This window comes from Myotis brandtii, unplaced genomic scaffold, assembly GCF_000412655.1.
Source record: "Myotis brandtii unplaced genomic scaffold, ASM41265v1 scaffold332, whole genome shotgun sequence".
Taxonomy (NCBI): Eukaryota; Metazoa; Chordata; class Mammalia; order Chiroptera; family Vespertilionidae; genus Myotis; species Myotis brandtii.
Window position 1 is genome coordinate 781758 of NW_005362797.1, and position 18395 is coordinate 800152.

The following is an 18395-nucleotide window of genomic DNA, read 5'->3' on the forward strand; positions in this document are numbered from 1 at the left end:
GTGCGTGCACCGCACAGTTGCGTCTGCGTTGCAAGTCGGTTTTCCTAGGGCCGCCTTTCTCTCACGGACGTTTTGTCTTTTTTTCCCCCCCCTCTACCTCAGAGTGCCATTAAGGGGAAATTGCAAGAATTAGGAGCTTATGTTGGTAAGTTCTGTTGCTTTTGTTAGCCTAATGCAATTTAGAGTTTGCAGCTATTTGAGTTTTAGTGAGTGCGTTTTCCCCAACGTACTCTTTTTGACTTTGAAGAAACCCTTTTCTGCTATCAAATCTGACCATCCCTGGTTACTTCTCTTCCTTACCGTTTTATTTTTAATTGAAAGGTGTACATGCAACCTTGTGTGTGTTTTAACCCTCTTCTACTGTGGTGTTTTGAAATTGTTTAGCTTCCTCTGTGGAGGCATTGTCGTATTTTTATTGTTTTTCCTATTTTTGTTTTTTTGCTTTTCTTGACCTCCATTTTTTTCACAATTATTTTGCATGTGGGATGTTTGATGCTTTCTGGCATTTGCCTCTGGTTCAGTGAGTTTTATTATCAGGTCTCTTATTTATTTTTATTTTTTCTGTTCCTTTCGCTTTTACCTCCTAACAGCAATGTATCCTCTTTGTTCTTTTGTGATTTTTATAACTTGAGCATTTACTTTGGGCCAGGCACTGTGCTTAACCTCTGTGTATGTGCATTAGGCCATGGTAATCCTCAGGAGGACACTGGAAGGTACGTGGTAATATCCCCAACTGTACAGGCAAGGAAATTGAGGCTTGGAGTGCTTACTTGAGCAAGATTGAGACCTGGGTCTGTTTGGCTGCAAATGTACAAATAATAGCTATCACTTATAAAGGTGGTTCTCAAGGTGTGGAAGACTCCAAGGGTCTCTGAAGTCAAAATTGTTTTTATATTAATACTGACATTTGGATTGTGCAAAAACAATAGTAGGCAAAACCTCTGGTACTTGACCCTGAATCAAGAAATCAAGGTCTCGCACCAAACTTTAGGGGAAACCATCATATTCTTTACTTGCAATTCTCTACTTGCAATTTTTAAAAAAGCCCTTTCGCCCTAGCCAGTTTGGCTCAGTGGATAGAGCGTCGGCCTGTGGACTGAAGGGTCCCGGGTTCGATTCCTGTCAAGGGCATGTACCTTGGTTGCGGGCCCATCCCCAGTGGGGGGTGTGCAGGAGGCAGCTGATCGATGTTTCTCTCTCATCGATGTTTCTAACTATCCCTCTCCCTTCCTCTCTGTAAAAAGTAAATAAAAAAATGTAAAAAAGCCCTCTTCACTTAATGTAATTGATGAAGCAGTAAAAATATATTTTTAAAATCCTGGCCCTTGATTACATTATTTAATATGCAGTGAGGAAGAAGGAAATACTTATAAATATCTGCTTAAAAGTACTGTACAAACATACAAAGTATTTTTGGTGTACGCTGAAGCATGATGGGTTGTCTTAAAAAAAAGGATTTGTGTAATTGAGTTGAGAACTGAACTAGCTACCTTTTTCATGGAGCATCATTTTTAAATTATAAGGACTGACAAGCTAGTCACATACACGTGGGTAGTTGCCAAGACATTTCCTTGAAAGTGAGCAGTGGAAAAGAACTGATTTTGCTGCCAATGACCAAACAAAAGTTGGTTTGAGGGGGCAGGGCAGGGCAGGGCATGCAGGAGGCAGCGGATTGATGTTCTCTTCATTGATTTTTTTTTTAAAATATATTTTATTGATTTTTTACAGAGAGGAAGGGAGAGAGAGAGCTAGAAACATCGATGAGAGAGAAACATCGATCAGCTGCCTCCTGCACATCTCCTGCTGGGGATGTGCCTGCAACCCAGGTACATGCCCTTGACCGGAATCGAACCCAGGACCCCCCAGTCCGCAAGGCGACGCTCCATCCACTGAGCCAAACCGGCTTCGGCTCTTCATTGATGTTTTTATCTCTTTGTCCCTCTTGCTTTCTCTCTGAAAATCAGTAAAAAATATTTTTTAAAAAAAGGCTAGGATGGATTAATGGATTTTCATGTAACAGTACAAAAAAAGGTTATTGATATAGTTTTTGTTTGTATATTGCTACTAATCCTTAAGAAACTATCACTTGTTGAATTTTGGTGTGGTATCACAAAATAATATTCACATTATCTGCAAATGCTATTAAAATACTTGTTTTTCAAACTACACATGTGAAAGACCAAATTTTCTTCACATTCTTCAATTATAACAACATATTATTACAACAGGTGAAATGCAGAAACAGAAATTAGAATCCAGCTGTCTTTTAAACCAGATGTTAAAGAGGGTAATAAAAATATAACTTATTTTGTCCTAACCGGTTTGGCTCAGTGGATAGAGTGTCGGCCTGCGGACTGAAAGGTCCCAGGTTCGATTCCGGTCAAGGGCATGTACCTTGGTTATGGGCACATCACCAGTAGGAGATGTGCAGAAGGCAGCTGATCGATGTTTCTCTCTCATTGATGCTTCTAACTCTCTATCCCTGTCCTTTCCTCTCTGTAAAAAATGAATAAAATATATTTTAAAAATATATAACTTATTTTATATTTTTGTACTAATTTTTTTGTTTTGGAATTTTTTAAATTAAAAACATCTGTTTATTTAAGTGGATTTATTGTTAACAGTAGATAGGTCTATTTTAAATGAATTAATGCTGCTTAAAATTTAAAATTTTAATTTCTAGTATAGTAAATATCAATAGATATACTCACATAAATGAAACTTCTTTTGGGGTCATCAGTAGTTTTTAAGAGTGTAAAGGGGCCCTGAAATCAGATAGTTGGAGGATTGCTAATTTACTACATGCTGGGCACATTTCATAAATTATCTGTTGTTGGGACTTCAACAGATAAGAAAATGAGGCTTAAAGGTTAAAGATGAAGCTGAACCAGGATTTATTTATTTTATTCATTCATCACTTGATGGATGCCAGTTATATGCCAGGAACATGTTTTGGGTTAAAAAGTCCACAAAAAATGTACATTGAGAACTTTTTTAAAAATTAATTTTATTGATTTTTAGAGAGAGGGGGAGAGAGAGCAAGAGAGAGGAAGAAACATTGACCCATTGTTCTACCCATCTTCGCATTCATTGGTAGTTCTTGTATGTGCCTTGACCTGTGATCAAACCTGAAAGCTTGGTGTATTGGATGACGCTCTAACCAACTAGCTCCCCAGCTACGCATCCAGGGCCTGAGAACTTTCTTAATTCTATCATATGAAAGCACAGGCATGTTAACAGTCTTATTGGTGATTCCTGTCATTTATGAAAAGTCTCAAACCAAGAATTTTGACCCTATTAAAAAACCTCACAAGCTTGGGCAAAGTTCAGTATAAAATGTAATTGTAGTAAAAATACCATGTATTTTATTTATAGCTTTCAAAATGTATTTATATAGCTCCATTTCTTTTAAACATAATGCTGGAGTGGGATGGCAGGTAGTATTACTCCTTTTACAAGTAAAGAAATGGAGTCTTGACTTCATAATAGGAACTTGGTGAGCTACTGAACAGGTAGTAGTTACTCCTGTGTGCTCCACTATAACTCCACTGAAATAAATCTGTCTTGGCAACTAACATAATACAGCTTCTCAATTTGTTTGTTTCTGCTTGACAGGAAGTTTCTTTGAGGGTAGAGACTTCATATTTGTTTTGTCTCAGTGGCCTACAGAGAACCTGATTTTTTCATAAGTGTTGAAGTGGGTAAACGCGTCACCATGAGGTTCTATTTGAGATAAAAATGCATTACTTGTTTACAATTAGCTACCAAATTATTTGTGCATTATTATTCTTCTGAAAAGGGTGACTTTAGAATCCCTTTCTTTGTGCTGGAGAAAGTTTTGGAAACCTCTCAGGTTATTGAAATGATCCTTTAATAAATATTTGACAGAATAGTCATGGGGGTGTCACCACAGCTTAGGGAATATAGTCAATAATCCTATCTAATAATATACAAAGATTCAAATTGACCGTACCTTCGCTACGCACGCCATCGGCTAATCAGAGTGATATGCAAATTAACAGCCAACAAAGATGGCGGTTAATTTGCATACGTAGGCGTGAAGCGGTGAAGCAGCAGAGCGAAGACTGAAGGTGGCTCTGGCCGGAGCAGCGAAGGGCTTGAAGGCGGCTCCGGCCGGAGCAGCGAAGGGCTTGAAGGCGGCTCTGGCTGGAGCAGCGAGGGCTTGAAGGCGGCTCCGGCAGGAGCGAAGGCCTGGGTGCCGGGTGCTGGAGGAAAACCAGTGCCGGCAGCCAGGGGAAGGGAAGGCCTATTGCACGAATCTTTTCGTGCAACAGGCCTCTAGTATACTAACTATATATGGTCTCAGATGGGTACTAAATTTATTGGAGTGATCACTCGTAAGTTATATAAATGTCTAATCATGGGGTTGTAAACCGGCAATTACCATTTAAAAATAAAAAGTACTTTAAAAAGTAAGCATTTGACTACGTATTTTCAAGGCATTGGGCAGGATGCAAAGGTGAATGGCCCTTTTGGTTAAGAACGATAAGGACTCATTTGACTGTTTAAAATGGAGCACGTCAGTGAGACCACAACTATAATTTAAAACAGTATTTCATTCACATTTTAAACATATGAGCTTACAGAAACCTTCAGAATTTTTAGTTTTTTATTCAGTATGTAGATTTCAAATGAACTTGCGAAATTCTATAAAAATGTATCATGAACACATTAATTTTTCATTATTTTCTTGTATCTAAGAAAACTATAAATTTCTAATAGCTGTGTTAAGCTGTAGTTGCTATACATTAAACTGCGCATCTGTACACTTGGGTAAGTCATAGCATATGTGCACCATAATCAAGCAAATGAGCATATCCATCACTCTCAAAAGTTCTTGGGGCAGCTCTGTATCTTTCCCTCCACTTTTCCCTGCTCACACCCTGTATTCACCCAGGCAATTACCTATTACATTTCTATAAAATTTTAGAAAATGCAATGTCATATTGTGACAGAAAGCACAGTCTACTCGTTTTCATCACTGACATGAGGGAGAGAAACTGCCAAAGCATTCCAGTTTCTTTACCTTTCCTGGGTTACCAGTGGCAGCGCATAGTAGGTACACTTCGTATAAATAAGCTACCAGGGTTATTTACTAAAATTTTGAGAAAGCAGTGGGGGCCTTTTGTTACTCTACAAAGAAAATAATAAATGACTGGCTACGTGTCCTTGTATCTCCTCAGATGTTGTATGATTCCAACAAACCTGATTTCGCTCCATTTGTAGATTGGGCTTTCTCAATATAGTTGTGCTTTTCTTTTTTATATTTCTTCTTTTAACAAATGTCTGATAGTACTTCTGAAAGGAACCTTTCTGCCTACATAGAAATATTATGAGTATTTAAGGTATTAAATAATTATTTTTGGTAGGGATTAGAGTTCCTGATAAATGACTTACTTCCGTACCTACTCATTATGGTGGTTTTTGTTTTTGTTGATTTTGATCCTTGATCTCACCCTCATAATCACTGTGTAGGAGGGTATTAGTATAAAACAATGAGTTGAAATTATTTAATCTTAAGATGGAATTTTAAAATGATGTAGGGTTTTTTAGTGGTTTTAGTTTATTTGATGTTGCTGCATGGTTGTTACCCTGAGTAATTGAAACCCGACTTTACTAAGGATAAAGGTGTCCTCTTGAGAAAAGAGTGTCATTTTAAAACAGACACTAAACTAAACAAAACTCAGTTTGGTGGATGTCCATATGCTTTCTGGAAACTTCTCTGAAATTATCATTTTTAAAACGATGGAAATGTATGTATTCAAATTTGATACTGTAATTTAAAATATCTAGTTTTGTAAGTATTCATTATTCCAAATCCCATCCTTCTAGTAATTGAAATACCTATAAATGAAGAGAAAAAAAGCTATACCTTTTTTTAAAACATAATTCCTTTAGAGCTGAAATATTCTTAGAGCTACATCTATATTTTCAAGCATGTCAACTTTAAATAGAGGGAAACATAAAAAAGTTTTTATATACTTTTCCTTTTAAATAGATGAAGAACTTCCTGATTACATTATGGTGATGGTGGCCAACAAGAAAAGTCAGGACCAAATGACAGAGGACCTGTCCCTGTTTCTAGGGAACAACACAATTCGATTCACCGTATGGTATGTTTCTGAACACTTACCCCTTAGACCAGTGGTTCTCAACCTTCCTAATGCCGCGACCCTTTAATACAGTTCCTCATGTTGTGGTGACCCCCAACCATAAAATTATTTTCGTTGCTACTTCATAACTGTAATTTTGCTACTGTTATGAATTGTAATGTAAATATCTGATATGCAGGATGTATTTTCATTGTTACAAATTGAACATAGTTAAAGCATAGTGATTAGTCACAAAAACAATCTGTAATTATATATGTGTTTTCCGATGGTCTTAGGCGACCCCTGTGAAAGGGTCATTCGACCCCCAAAGGGGTCGCGACCCACTGGTTGAGAACCGCTGCCTTAGACCAGAGTTTGGCGCAAGCCAGAGTAGGTATTCTCTCTGAAAAGAGGCTCCCGACAGGAGAGTCAGATTCAGTGTGGAGGGGCAGGTTGTGAGCAATGAGCACAGCCGCCAGAGCCAGTTGCCAAGGTTGAATCCTGATCTGCCTCTTGCCTTGGTTTCTCCATTTGTAAAATGTGAATAGTAAATCACCTTTATAGGATCCTTGTGAAAGGGTTAAGTGAGCTAACACATGTAATGTGCTCACAGCTGTGTCTAGCCCTTGCAAGTACTTAGTATATGTTAACTGTAGTTACTGTGTTTCTCTTGTAAATGTCTACATCTTATTCCTTTCCTTTAGCCTAAACCAGCTGCAGGTGTTCTTTTGGACTGGGTTGACTTCCTAAATTGCTTTCTCTGAGTTAATTCTGAGTGGGCAAGGATTTTGACAGAATTTCAAATTAATTTTTTAAAAGTTTAGAACTTTTTGAAGTTTGGAATTTTAAGATAGGCAACTTGATGTTCAAATATAAGTCAACATAATCTTCAATGTCCTTTTTCAAACCACATAGGCCTTTAGTTAAAACTACTGACTAGAAGCACAAGATTAAATTTTAAGAAGTCAGGTCAGGTTCTGGTACTGGGTTTGAGGTAAACTGAGAGTGATAATGTGGATGAGAATAGAGCAGGAAGTACTCATAAGGCTCCTCACACTGGAGACCACCAGTTACAGCACAAGTGGATGATGGAGCAGAAAGTGAGTGAGGAGAATGGCCTGCTTAATTTGAATGGCAGGAGACTGGGACAGGGAATACTCCTAAGTATAATACTAAGGAGGAATATGAAGAAGCTGGTTCACTTTCTGCCTTTAAACCAAAAGTTTGTCTTGAAGGTGATTTTGCCCCAGCAGGTAAATGAATGCTTTACAACTCTTTTGAAGCTTTCTTGAAATTCCACACAGAATTCTCTAGTTTGTATTACAGTTTTGAAGAACATGGAGTACAGTGGTTGATCCTCAAATGTTTTGGTACATAGTGTGTGTGACCTAACCCACTTGTTTACAGTTTGTCCCCAAAATGTACCCTCTCTACCTCCCAAAAAAGATCAACGTGTTTTGCCTGGGGAAATTACCATTATCATGAGTGTTTTTTTTAAAGTCTTCAGCAGTCCAGGTATTTGTTTCATGTACATTTTTATGACCTGACTTCTGGTTTAACTTTTGGATCACTTTAGTTTTGAGTCCCTCAAAATTAATATAGGAGATGGACCTAGTGGATTATTTCTCAGATAACTTGGTGGAATGTGTTAAGACAGATTTCTTACATAAACATACTGCTAATTGAATTTGAATTTAAAATCAAATTAATTCAACTTTTTCACCTCGCCGTAAGTTCAGTTCTTTAACATGCACTGGCGCAAGTGATAGTGTCTATCATTCGGCACTTTGCTTTCCTAAGTTAAATGTTCATTGACAAAGGTCCCAAATTATTCTTTGGAGCCCTGCAGTAGTTGTTTCCTAGGCAACAGTGGCATATGACTGGGTTCTGGGTGAAACATACTGAGCTATTTCTGGTGTTTCAGGAGGCATGGCTCTTAGAAGGATAATAAGGCCAATTTGCCATGTACATATAAAATAAAATAAAATAAGTTATATTATAAGCAGGGTTATGGTCTGTGCTTGTTTACAGCATTCATTTTGTAAATAACAGATCAGTGAAATGTGATAGTATATTTTGAGATTAAGATTTCTTACCTCAGAATTAAGGTTTTTTCCCCCAGAAACCATATGAGTAGATAAAACTAATTTAAATAATGCCTCAACAATTGTAATAGTAAGCTGTAGTACATGTGTGTGATATTTTATCTTTTACCGTCAGTTACCTTGCATCTTCGGTCCTTAGGAAACAAAATGCATCCTTTTAGATAAGACTGTGTGCTCAGATTATATTCTGGCACTTATTTTTGCAGAGGTTAGATGTTGAAAATAGTGATGAAAAAAATGATTTTTGATTGGCTCTTGTAGTATTCATGTAAAGCCTTTTTACAATAAATGTGAAAATACCATTTATTAAATACCATTTAATATCATTTATCAATATTTATCTGAAGATTGATTCCACAATGTCATCAAATTTAGAGTGGCAGTTGAAATAAAATCTTTCTTGATTAAAGGAAGCTTTAAATTTTTTTGTTTTTTCTTTTAGGCTTCATGGTGTATTAGATAAACTTCGTTCTGTTACAACAGGTAAGATTCATAAAAAAGGGCTTTTTGGGGAATTTGCTATAGCATATGATTGCTTTCTTTCTAAGGGAAAGAACACATAAATTTGGAAACATTCATTTGAACATTTTTAGGAAGCATTTATTGTTACGAATTTAAGAGCAAGACATTTAATATAATTCAAAGATAATTTAAATAAGGGAAGGGAACTAGGCAATTTATCCTAAGGAAGTAATTATAGAAGTGAGCAACAGTTCAGTTTCAAGAATGTTTCAATATCTTATAATTGAAAATTACTTAAAAGTTCAATACATAATAGTAAATTATGTATGGAATAATATTGAGCCATTAAAAATGTTGTGAACATGTATAACTTTTAAATTGGTGTTGAACAAGGGGAAGGATCAAAGTAATAAAATAGTGTAAAAGGATTATGTTTTTCTTTCCAGACCCCTCTAGTCTAAAGTCTTCTGATACCAACATATTCGATAGTAACGTGCCTTCCAACAAGAGCAGCTTCAGTAGGGGCGATGAGAGAAGGCACGAAGCTGCAGTGCCACCCCTTGCAGTTTCTAGCACCAGACCTGAGAAAAGAGATTCCAGAGTTTCTTCAGGTTCACAAGAGCAGAAAGCCACTAATGTCAGGTAAGAGTTCTGTGTAGATCACCTGTGAACAGATGGGGGTATATGTGACATTTACATTAGTTTTCATATCTTTGAATTGCTTTTTTCAGAAAATTTTGGAAATAGTGAGGTAGGTGGTCATGAACAATTTTTTAAATGAAATAAAGAGTGGATAAGACCAAAGTATGATTATCTTAAATATAGTAAATCAAAGTTTAAAACAAAAAAGCCATTTCAAAGTAGTTTCTAATGGACTACATAAAGGGAATACTCATTCTTTTTCATTACAATTTAAGTAAATATTCTTTGACTATTTGAACATATTCCTCTAAATTGGTTGTAATATGAGTATGTGTTTAATAGGCAGAGTTATGATGATGGAGCTGCAACCCGATTAATGTCAACAGTGAAACCTCTGAGGGAGCCAGCACCCTCTGAAGATGTGATTGATATTAAGCCGGAACCAGACGACCTCATTGATGAAGACCTCAATTTTGTGCAGGAGAATCCCTTATCTCAGAAAAAACCCACAGTGACACTCACATATGGCTCTTCTCGCCCTTCTATTGAAATTTATCGACCACCTGCAAGTCGAACTGCAGATGGTGGTGTTCATTTAAACAGGTTGCAGTTTCAACAGCAGCAGAACAGTATTCATGCTGCCAAGCAGCTCGATATACAGAACAGCCGGGTATATGAAACAGGACGTTTGTGTGAGCCAGAAGTGCTTAACAGCTTAGAAGAGACTTACAGTCCTTTTTTCAGAAACAACGCAGAAAAAATGAGTATTGAGGTTTGTATGTACTTGTGAATCTTGCCTTGTTAGGCTGAAAATTGGCAGTTCTTTATACTAAATAGTATGTGAAATAACTAGATACATACATATTGCAAGTTTATTTTAAACTGATTTCTGTGTGCTCAACATAGTATACCAATAAGATTTTCCTCTCCATGACTGACTTCTACAAGTGTATATGACAGCTTGTTTACTTTCCTGGGATGCCAACATGTGAGATAGTTTTAACAATACCTTATAGTTTTGGTGGGATTTTAGGTCAATTTTAGATTTTTCATGTCATTTACTGGAAAAGAAGTAACCATTTTGTTAGTTTTCTCAACAGTGCTATTTCCTGCTGCATATAAATGAATGTAAAGCACTAGTTTTTGTTTTTGTTAAAGGTTGGCTATTAGGGATAATATTCACATTTTTATAAGAAACCGGAAATAGCCCATAAATTATTAAAATGATTGGCTTTTTCTTAAAGAGAAAAAATTCTGTGGTAGAACTTTGTTATTTTCTGAGACTAGGTAAGCATGAATTTATCTGATTACAGGAAGAAAACTTTCGGAAGAGAAAGTTGCCTGTGGTAAGTTCAGTTGTTAAAGTAAAAAAGTTTAATCACGATGGAGAAGAGGAGGAGGAAGATGATGACTGTGGGTCCCGCACAGGAAGCATCTCCAGCAGTGTGTCAGTGCCTGCAAAGCCCGAAAGGAGGTACCTGAACATGTCTGTAACTTAATCTTGAATTGCTTGGTGGTGCCTTCTGTGTTTCTTGAAGAGGATATCATAAAAATAAAAAATTTAATAGCATATAAGACTTTTCCATTGGTTTTTCAATAAACCATATTAATGAAAGAAAAACTGCTTAAAATTGGAGAAATTGCTGAGAATATTAAAAACTAATATGGGTGGGAAGTTGATCAGATTCCTTATTTTAAAAAGTTACAAGGTTTCAGTCTACTTGGCATTTCCTAGAATCTGCGGCTAGTCTGTTCAAAACCTAAGAGAAGGTCTTGGGCCGATGGCTCAGTTGGGTGGATTGTCCTGTACACTAAAAAGGTTATGGCTTTGATTACTAGTCAGGGCATGTATCTAGGTTGTGGGTTCGATCTCCAGTTAGGGTGCATGCGGGAGGCAACAGATTGATGTTTCTCTCCCCCACCCTCCACCCCTTCCTCTCTAAAATCAGTAAAAACATATCCTCAGGTGAGGATGTAAAAAAAAACACAAAAAACTTAAGGCTGTAGTAAAGGCATAGTGGTTAGCACATAAAGAATTCAAATCTATAATTAAAATGTTTTCTTTTTTAGACCCTCACTTCCTCCTTCTAAACAAGCTAATAAGAATCTAATTTTGAAGGCTATATCTGAAGCTCAAGAATCTGTAACAAAAACAACTAACTATTCTACAGGTAATTTAAATGAATTATGTTTTCATTAAGTAAGAGATTTCTGTAACTCTTGAGTAAGCTAGAAATGATGATCCCCAAGTTGTTGTGAAATAAAGAACCCTACCCAATGTCAAGACCAAGGTGAGGTTCAGAAGAATGGCTTTAAAAGGAGATTAGGCCAGTTTGAGAAACTTTCCCAACTGTCAGTGGAATTTATTTCTTTGAGCAACTGTCATGTCTTTTACTCCCTCTTTCCAGTGTGTGTGAAATAGATAATAAATATAAATTATTACATGTTTTAAAGCAAAGGAGATGAGTCAACTATAATCTGATCATACAAAAAGCTCATTCTGAAATGCAAACCATATCATGGATGTCATGTCATTAAATTCTGTACTCTGTGACCCACATGCTAGAGTTGGGTGTGAAATTTCATTCATAAGTTGTAATGATTACTCACTTTAAATTTTATTTTATTTTTGCTGCCTATTTGATGATTGTTCTTTTAGAGCTATTCTGCTTTTTCATATTTCTTTTTGCTACCCCTTCCTAGAGTGAAGGAAACTATAAGCTTACTTTTGATCCTGATAGTCATCTGTCTCCCTGCTTCTCCTCTTTTAACCTCTAAACATGAAATTGAACAGGTTTTGGCATATAGGGATAAGGATTCTCAGGCAAACTGAACAATTCTTTTATTTACACTCCCATTTTGTCACAATAGTGTTAAAAATGATGAGTGTAGAATTGTACTCATTTGTGAACTTAAAATTTTTTTGCTTTTATAATAGTTGGATATTGCCCAAGTTTTGTTTTGTTTTTTGTTTTTTCTTGAGAAATAGCATTGAAATTCTTTCTTTACCTAGTTTATCTAAATTACAATTTGAGGTTGTTAATGGGATCACAAAGTAGAACAGTGATGGCGAACCTATGACACGCGTGTCAGGTGACACACGAACTCATTTTTTTGGTTGATTTTTCTTTGTTAAATAGCATTTAAATATATAAAATAAATATCAAAAGTATAAATCTTTGTTTTACTATGGTTGCAAATATCAAAAAATTTCTATATGTGACACGGCACCAGAGTTAAGTTAGGGTTTTTCAAAATGCTGACACGCCGAGCTCAAAAGGTTTGCCATCACTGAAGTAGAACCTAAATTCCATTTGGTTAAAATGAATATATATGTGCTTCAATGTATATATGGCATGTGGTTTAACCCCTAGAGTGCCAGGGAGCGCGATCGCGCTCCTCCTGTCTTTCACCAAAAGTGCCGGGAGCGCTATCAAAGCTTCGAAATGGCGTCCAGTTCTAAGTCTGCTTTTATTAGTGATGATGATATTGCTAAATATGTCAATGTAGTAAAGGTTTCCTTACGCTTTTGAATATGTAACTTCATTTACTTGTGATTCATAATTTTTTTCCTAAACTGCTGTAAAATCAGCAAAAATGCCTTGGCAATTTTAGCATAGTTCCTAGGATATTGGTTGGCACTCAAAGGGTTAAAATGTGTAGATGCCGTTTATACACATAGAGGTATTTAAGTCAAGTTATCTATCCCTTGAGAATATTGTAAGAAAAAATGAGGTGATATCTATGAACTATTTAAAACTCCTCATGTTCTAAAGTAAAGGAGGCATTTATGTTTAATATGACTGTTGAGTTTGATGTATTACTACATTTGCATTTCCGTCTTTTTTGCTTTTTATATAAAAGTCTCCCAGAAACAGACACTTCCAGTTGCTCCCAGAACTCGAACTTCTCAAGAAGAATTGCTGGCAGAAATGGTCCAGGGGCAAAGCAGGACCTCTAGAATAAGTCCTCCCATTAAAGAAGATGAAGCAAAAGGAGATAATGTAGAGAAAGGTCAAGGTAATAATTTAAACGATATTTCATCCTCTATTACACTTTTTTCATGAGGCATTAAATATTTTCCAGTGGTTGTTTATGAAATGTTATATTATGAGAAAAGTGCTCACTAGCCCAAAAATAGAATAAGAAGGGACCATGAGGAATCTATATTTACATATTTAAGAGTTTTAAAAACCTTTTTATCAGGGAAATTTTTAATGTTCTCAAAGGGGAAAGAATAGTGCAATGAATTTCCATAAACTCAGTCATCCAGCTTTAGTATTATCAATATTTTGCTGGTCTTTAGAATGTGCCAATTTAAAGATACATAGATATCTACATTAAAGCTTTCCTTCTTTTTGTTAATTCTACTCCTGTTCTCTTGAATTTAAAATCTTATCTTTAAATCTCCCTTTTCTGAGCATCCTCTCTGTCTCTGACCTGCTAGATGCCTTATGTCTTAGTGGCCCTATTTTATCCCCTTGTGCCTGACAAACTACAGTTAGCTTCCAGCTAATCTTTCTGTTTCCTTTCTCTTAGCTCCCATCCCCGACTCCTGCACAAACACTCTCCATCTAAAGTATCACTTAATGTGACTTCTTTGTCAGAGCATTTATAGTGTGTGAGTCCCGCACACATACCTCCCAGGGCATGGCCCAGGACTGATGCCATCAACTTGGCCTTTCAACAGCTTCCTTGTCTGGCCCCTGGGTCTGCCCTGCCCTTCCCCCATTGCTTTCCACTGTTTCTTTTGTCCCCATTAGGAAATATTCTAGTTTCTTCTTTTTCTATGATTTGAATTTTAAAATCCCACCAAAACTATATGCTCATCATGGTGTTTCTAACTTACACTTTGCTAAGACTAGAATGTGTTTATTATTCCTCTTCAGCTGTATCCTTTAAGTAGTTCCAGGTTCATCTCAGATTTACTTGTTTCATGAAGCTTTATCCTATATTTGTTTCTTTGTTCTCTCTTTAAAAAAACCTTTGTATTGTACAATTTTCCATGTCACGGTTATTTACAGTTCCAATAAATGATGGACCTGAGCACAGGAAAACCCCAAGCCAGCCAGTAGATAGTAACTGGGAAGTGTGAGTGGGCCAGTTTGTGAAGAGCAGCTGGGTTTGAGCTTCAGTAGAAATAGGAAAGGCAGTAGATTGAATGAAGCCCATGATTTCATGAGGATATTTTTAACTTTTTTTTACGATGATTATTTTAAGAAGTAGACCCTAATTCAGTGATGGCGAACCTATGACACGCGTGTTAGAGGTGACACGCAAACTCATTTTTTTGGTTGATTTTTCTTTGTTAAATGGCATTTAAATATATAAAATAAATATCAAAAATATAAGTCTTTGTTTTACTATGGTTGCAAATATCAAAAAATCTCTATATGTGACACGGCACCAGAGTTAAGTTAGGGTTTTTCAAAATGCTGACACGCCGAGCTCAAAAGGTTCGCCATCGCTGCCCTAATTGATCACTTTCTGGAAAATAATAGATTCTAAACCAAATAAATAATTGAGCATTTCTACTGTCTTTCCTTTAAGAATGGTGCCACGGGGTAGCAAAGTGATACAGGAGTTAGCTCATATTTTTGTAAATACAGTTTTCTTGGAACCACCATGCTTATTCATTTATATATTGTCTCTGGCTGCTTTTGTTCTATAACCATAGAGTTGAATAGTTGCAACAGACCATGTAACCCACATAACCTAAAATAGAAGAAGTTTGCCAACCCTTCATATAGATGACGGAAGCATCTTATGAAATCATTCTAGCTAATAAAGTGAAAACCAGCCATTTTGTACCTCCTGATGAAAGAATAAAATTCTACCTTAGTCTTGCCAGAGTGATCAAGTCTCTGATACATCAGTCAGCTTGAAGGAAGTGCAGAGGCCAAAACATGTTGGCTGAGCTACCCCATGTGTGTATAGCAGGCAAAGTAGTTTCTGGGAGTTAGGTCAAAAAGCCAAGAATTCTAGATTAAAAGTCTTAAAAGACAAAATAAAATAAAGGTGGCAAAGTTAAGCTCTAGTGAAGTGGTTCTCAACCTTCTGGCCCTTTAAATACAGTTCCTCATGTTGTGACCCAACCATAAAATTACTTTCGTTGCTACTTCATAACTGTAATGTTGCTACTGTTATGAATCGTAATGTAAATATCTGATATGCAGGAAGGTCTTAGGCGACCCCTGTGAAAGGGTCGTTCGACCGCCAAAGGGGTCGCGACCCACAGGTTGAGAACCGCTGCTCTAGTGTCTAGGGCTTGTGTGATAAAACCATAAACAAAACAGTATTACTATGAAAGGCAATAGTGATTACTTTTGGAGAGGACTTACTAGGATGGAGCTTGTAAGGGGGCTTCTGGGGTGGCTGACATAGCTACTTCCTTGACCTAGAAGACGGTTGTAAGGATGTCTTTGCCTTATGAAAATCATTGAGCTGTTACATGTTTTGTGTGGTTTTCTATATCATTGTTTTGTTTTAAAGTGAGACAATAGAAGTAATATCAAGGACCTCTACTGATGGAGGACTATTACTACTCTTACTGGATTCTTACTGTGCTTTTTCATTTTTATTTTTACTTATTTATTTTATATATTTTTTATTGGTTTTTTACAGAGAGGGAGAGGGATAGAGAGTTAGAAACATCGATGAGAGAGATCGATCAGCTGCCTCCTGCACGCCCCCCAGTGGGGATGCGCCCTCAGCCAAGGTACGTGCCCTTGACTGGAATCGAACCTAGGACCCTTCAGTCCACAGGCCGACGCTGTATCCACTGAGCCAAACCGGTTCGGCACTGCTTTTTAAAAAATATATATATTTTATTGATTTTTTTACAGAGAGGAAGGGAGAGGGATAGAGAGCTAGAAACATCGATGAAAGAGAACCATCGATGAGAGAGAAACATCGATCAGCCGCCTCCTGCACACTCCCTACTGGGGATGTGCCGGCAACCAAGGTACATGCCCTTGACCGGACTCGAACCTGGGACCCTTGAGTCCGCAGGCCGACGCTCCATCCACTGAGCCAAACCGGCTAGGGCATTACTGTGCATTTTTAAGCTTGTGCAGCAAAAATTCACTCTTTTTGGGCAACTGATTCTGTGTCTAGTCCCACTGTTTGGCTTGGGTACACCCTACCGGCTCCACCATTGTAACAACAGAATGGCACACATTGCTTCTGTGAAGTGACAGCCTTCAGATACATGGTGGCTTTTCGGCTATGCATACTCTTGATGGGTTTCATGAGTGTTCTTCAAATGAACATGAAGATTTGAACCTCTTGATTTGCAAGATTTTGTGAGATTTTCTGGTCAAGTGAATAGTGAGCAATTTTCAGAGGTCACTTCAGGATGCTTTTATTAGAATTATTGGTGTAGTTGGACTAGTTTCTATCTTTTTATTTGTATTTGCTTGCTTTTGTTTTTCCTCCTTTTTTTCCTTTATTCATTAATTATTATTGTTATTGTTGATTATCCAGCTCTACTACCCCCCCCCACGAATTTAAATTTAAACATTCCATTTCTGTTCTTTTAGTGGTGAATTTTATCAAGCAAGTTTAATTGAATATTCCAAAAGTTAATATTCTGACCCTATTCTCAAATAGTAAACGAACTTTAGTATACCTTGGCACTAGTCTTTACCCTCCTGACTTATGTTATGTTTGGTCTTTTTGAAAATGCATAAATTGAGCACCATTATCTTATTTTACCCAGGCAATATTTGCTTAGATATACCGATGTTTATAATTTTTAATTTTCATATCTCTTGAATGTTATTTGGGGATCATTTTCTAATATTTTGAAGTATTTTTGAAGTATATTCTTTGTAAGTTTCTTTAGAACAGGTCTATTGGTGGTAAATTTCCCAAGAGCCTGTTTACCTATAAACATTTTTTTTCTCTTTGTTCTTAGGCAGTAGTTTTGCTGGATACCCATATCTAGGTTAACAATAGTCATTTGCTCTTAGCACCTTGTATATCTTATTCCACTGTCTTCTGGCTTCCATTGTTGTTGAGTGGACATCTGTTATTCTAATTGTCTGTTGTTCCTTTGTAGGTGATCTGTCCTTTCTCTGGCTGCTTTCAAGATCTCTTTGTCTTTGATGTTCTACAGTTTCACTACAATGTGTCTAGGCGTGGGTTTCCTTTTATTTTTTCTATTTGGTATATGTTGTATAAAAATATTTAAAATATTTCACATTATCAAATAAATGTTCATCACAGAAAATTTGGTAAAACAAAACAAATCATTGTAATACCTGCTGATAAATTAGAAAATAATCAAATAGTATAGAGAAATTTAAAATAAAAAAAACAACATTCCTGCCTTGGTCGGTGTTGCTCAGGGGTGGAGTGTTGGCCCACAGATCAAAGGATCTCGAGTTCGATTCCCAGTCAGGGGCATGTACCTGGGTTGCAGATTTGTTCCCTGGTCCCAGTTGGGGTACGTGTGAGAGGCAATCAGTTGATGTGTCTCTCACATCTCTGTTTCTCTCTCTCTCCCTCCACCCCCTCTCTCTCTTTCCCCATCCCTCCCTCCTTCCCACTCTCTCTAAAAAATCAATGGAAAAATATCAAATATCCTTGGATGAGGATTAACAAAAGCAAAAAAAAAGTCAACATTTCTTTTTCATTCTTCTCCACGCTGATCCTCCCTAGAGACCACTGCTTTTGAATGATTGTTTTATGACTTTAATTTTCTCCATGTTTGTAACAATTTGTTTATACCAGTTCCTTAATTCACCAACTATAAGATGGTATCTTTTGATTTCTTTGTATATCAGGATCTAACTCACTTTTCCCTCTCTCTAAGCCCATACAGTAAAATCACTATTTTTAGTTATTTACTGGTTACTTTTGTAATGTTAGGAAGTAAAACTAAATATCTGTATTTTGTCTGATTAACTATATTTCAGTATGTTTTGACTCCCCAATTCCAGTACATTTTGACTCCCAAGAAATAAGGATATTTATGTTCTTTAATTCATATATACTTTTTCTCCCATCTTTTAAACTTTCTCATCTCATGATTGCATTTACATTTTTTTCTGTTTCCTAGGTAACACTA

General features: G+C 36.6%; 1 protein-coding gene across 7 annotated transcripts in view; it reads left to right on the forward strand.

Annotated features, from left to right (window-relative positions):
- Positions 1-101: 101 nt before the first annotated feature.
- The window catches only part of ZC3H14 (zinc finger CCCH-type containing 14), a 39832-nt gene continuing 21538 nt past the window's right edge, over positions 102-18395 (forward strand). For all 7 annotated transcript variants that reach the window (XM_005871166.2, XM_014543666.1, XM_005871167.2 and 4 more), the window contains exons 1-8: positions 102-145; positions 6020-6134; positions 8661-8701; positions 9127-9322; positions 9665-10094; positions 10636-10796; positions 11393-11493; positions 13187-13342. In XM_005871166.2, the coding sequence (XP_005871228.1) occupies positions 6043-6134; positions 8661-8701; positions 9127-9322; positions 9665-10094; positions 10636-10796; positions 11393-11493; positions 13187-13342 (1177 nt within the window). In that variant the 5' untranslated portion in view covers positions 102-145; positions 6020-6042. The remainder of the gene's footprint in view (positions 146-6019; positions 6135-8660; positions 8702-9126; positions 9323-9664; positions 10095-10635; positions 10797-11392; positions 11494-13186; positions 13343-18395) is intronic.